Genomic DNA, 3002 nt, shown 5'->3' on the forward strand with positions numbered 1-3002 from the left:
CACTTGAGAAATATAAGTCCCACACTACAACTCGACGGAAGGTGCCGATCGACCCTTTGGTTCTGTAGGATATATCAAATTCGAAGACTCACAGATCCAGTGAAAGGATTGAACCTTATATTGCCTCTACCGGAAGCCGGAGGGACAGATGCAAGTAGGCTCGCAGCTGATGGATAAGGGGCGTTGTGTTGTGCTATGATTGAGCATGCCAACTCACGCACCAACAGACCAGCTCCCAAGCTCCCGCTGTCTTGGCAGCAGTGGAAGAGGGAGACACGCCGTCGTGCTCTAGGGCTAAGTTAAAATAGTCCCGTTTCGATAAGTTGATGGAATCAGAAGAGTCGCGGGATACGCCACCGGAGATACTAGAAATATTCTGTGCCCATAGGCAGGTATTCCCCGATACCCTCCCATCTGGAATGCCACCGGAGAGGCCTCAAGAGCATCGTATACTACTGATGCCGGGGAAACCGCCTCCGAATTTTGCCATATACCGCATGGCACCAGATAAGTTTAAATACCACAAACAGGAGGTGGCTAAGTTGTTGGCTAATAGATGTTATAAAGATTTACCTATTTGTGCCTCTATGATCATGGTGAATAAAAGAGACAACGGTTCAAGAGAGCGAAAGACGCGAATTGTTGTCGACTATCAAGAACTGAATTCTCTTAGCCCCTGATTTCCCGCTACGCCCTATTCAAAATATTCTTGATATGGTGGATGGCGCTAAATATTTTTTTACTCTTGATCTAGAGGCTGGATTTCATTTGATTCGTATGGCTAGGGAAGATCGATGGAAGACAGTCTTCCGTTCTGTTATGGGTATATCTGAATATATGTTGACGCCCTTTGGCCTAACAAATGCGCCAAAAACATTTCGAGCAGATACAAATGCTTATTTATAACCTTTACTGGGTCAGAGTGTCAAAGCGGATCTAGACGATGTTCTTATCCATAGCCTTGACTCCCTAGCCATGTTACCCTCCTGAGACTAGTGCTAAGTATTTTCCTTAAACACCAATTCTATCCCAAGTTTCGCANAGCCATGTTACCCTCCTGAGACTAGTGCTAAGTATTTTCCTTAAACACCAATTCTATCCCAAGTTTCGCATGTGCAAATTCACGAAGCAGTTACTGTAATGCACTGAAGCACCTTTGTACCGCGTACGCAACCCACTAAGTAAGGCAGTTCGCAACTAATACTAGCGGGATCTACGAAACTAGTACTTAGAAGTAGTTGCAAAGACGAATTTGTGGACAAATATTGGAGGAAAATTGTCCTTCGAGACTGGACTGTCCGCCACCCCGTTCGCCCCTAACTAGGCGATCGGCCGGCCAGATCTTAGAACCGCAGGGAGACGCCGGCGTGGGGCCGCTGCGTTGCGGCCTGGCTGCGTTCTGCGGTGACTCTGCCTCTAACGAGGGAGTCGGCTATCCTCGGCTAACCACTTTCGCTCTACCATTTGGTTAGCTTATTTTAAAAATTTTGAACATAACTGTAAATCTCACTTCGTTTTTGCCCACTGGATGTCTTCGGTTGTGCATTGTAGTGCCAGTGCACTACAACTTCCCCCCTCGGCTGATACTTTCCCGGCTACTTCTTGAAATTTTCTCGCCCTATNGCCAGTGCACTACAACTTCCCCCCTCGGCTGATACTTTCCCGGCTACTTCTTGAAATTTTCTCGCCCTATCTTTCCCGACCCTTCGTCTTACTACATTAGTTTCCCTTCTTTCCACTAGCGTCTATACTCGCGGGTCTGCTCCTTCGTCTCAAACGCATAGCGCGGGGCTCGCGTACGCGCAGGAGTCCGCCGTTTGAGTCCGCTGAGTTTCTCAGCGAAGCATGTTCCGCCGACCCGCTTGTCTTCGGCATTTGAGTTGAACTTCCCTCAGTTGTGAGTGGTGCGGCTACCAGGGGTTGCCGCTCCACTCCTTCCCCGCCCTGGCGAAAGAGACTGCGGCGAGAGAGTCGAAGTTGAGGCGGTGATGCCGGAGGCTGGAGCGAAGGCCTGGGAGCCCTGCTGAGCGTGGTGGGTCCGCTTGCGATTACGTCTCCACCCACGAAGAAGTGCTGGGCAGTTGGTGAGGTCGGCTGCGGGTTCCTAAGTCGCACACTCTTCTGGGGCACCTCTCCACTTGACAAGATATTGAAGATATGCACCGGAGCCGCGTTGATCCAGAATATAATCGACCTCGTAGATATCGGAAGGGTTACCGTCCGGACCAGTGACCGGTAGCCACTTCACAGCTGCTTCCTTGGACTGCATCTGGGGGTCGCGGGGGCGATCAGGAATAAGTTGCGAGACGTGGAAGACGTTATGGCATGTGTACGTTGGTGGGAGCTCAATGCGGTATGCAACCTGGCCGATGCGTTCCAAGACCTTGAAAGGGCCGCGAAACCGAGGCTCAAACTTAGAACACTGGTTACGTCCCGGAAGGTGACGACTGCTGATCCAGATCCGATCGCCTGGATTGAAGATCACGTCTCGCCGGTGAGCATCTGCGTAGAGCTTCTGTTGCCACTTCGCCTTGAGGATATGACTCTGGGCCCTATCGCACAGCTGCTGGAATAATTTGGTCATGGGCGGTGTAAGAGTGGGCGCCAGATTCCCTACGACATCAAGGTCTGCTGCGGTAACCGGATTCTGGCCAATCATGACTTCAAAGGGGCTAAGTTCAGTTGAGGAGTGGGCGGTGGTATTATAAGCAAGCTAGAGCGCCGGGAGCAGACGTTCCCAATCGCGTTCGTCTGTTTGAATGTACGTGCGGAGCATCTGCTCCAACGTACGATTGACTCTCTCCGTCCGGCCGTCGGACGAGAACACAAACGCACGTGAGAAACACAATTCTGAGGCCTAGTAGGGATCCAAGTTTCCTCACACGATGGGCTAATGCGAATCCATAACAGTAGATTTGCTGCGGGCACAGTATGTGTAGTGCACTAGCACTACAAGTAAATGCTATTAATACGGATAGATAAATTAGAAGATATAAGGAGCG

At 50.4% G+C, this 3002-nt stretch overlaps 1 protein-coding gene across 1 annotated transcript; it reads right to left on the reverse strand.

Annotated features, from left to right (window-relative positions):
- Nucleotides 1-2104: 2104 nt before the first annotated feature.
- Nucleotides 2105-2659, reverse strand: EMH_0082110 (uncharacterized protein; the record flags this gene model as incomplete). The annotated part of the gene is made up of 1 exon (XM_038022811.1): nucleotides 2105-2659. One exon carries the CDS (start codon nucleotides 2657-2659, stop codon nucleotides 2105-2107), a length of 555 nt encoding a protein of 184 aa, XP_037878665.1.
- Between the last annotated feature and the right edge of the window lie 343 nt (nucleotides 2660-3002).

This window comes from Eimeria mitis, genomic scaffold (assembly GCF_000499745.2).
Source record: "Eimeria mitis Houghton genomic scaffold, Emh_scaff5447, whole genome shotgun sequence".
Lineage (NCBI taxonomy): Eukaryota > Apicomplexa > Conoidasida > Eucoccidiorida > Eimeriidae > Eimeria > Eimeria mitis.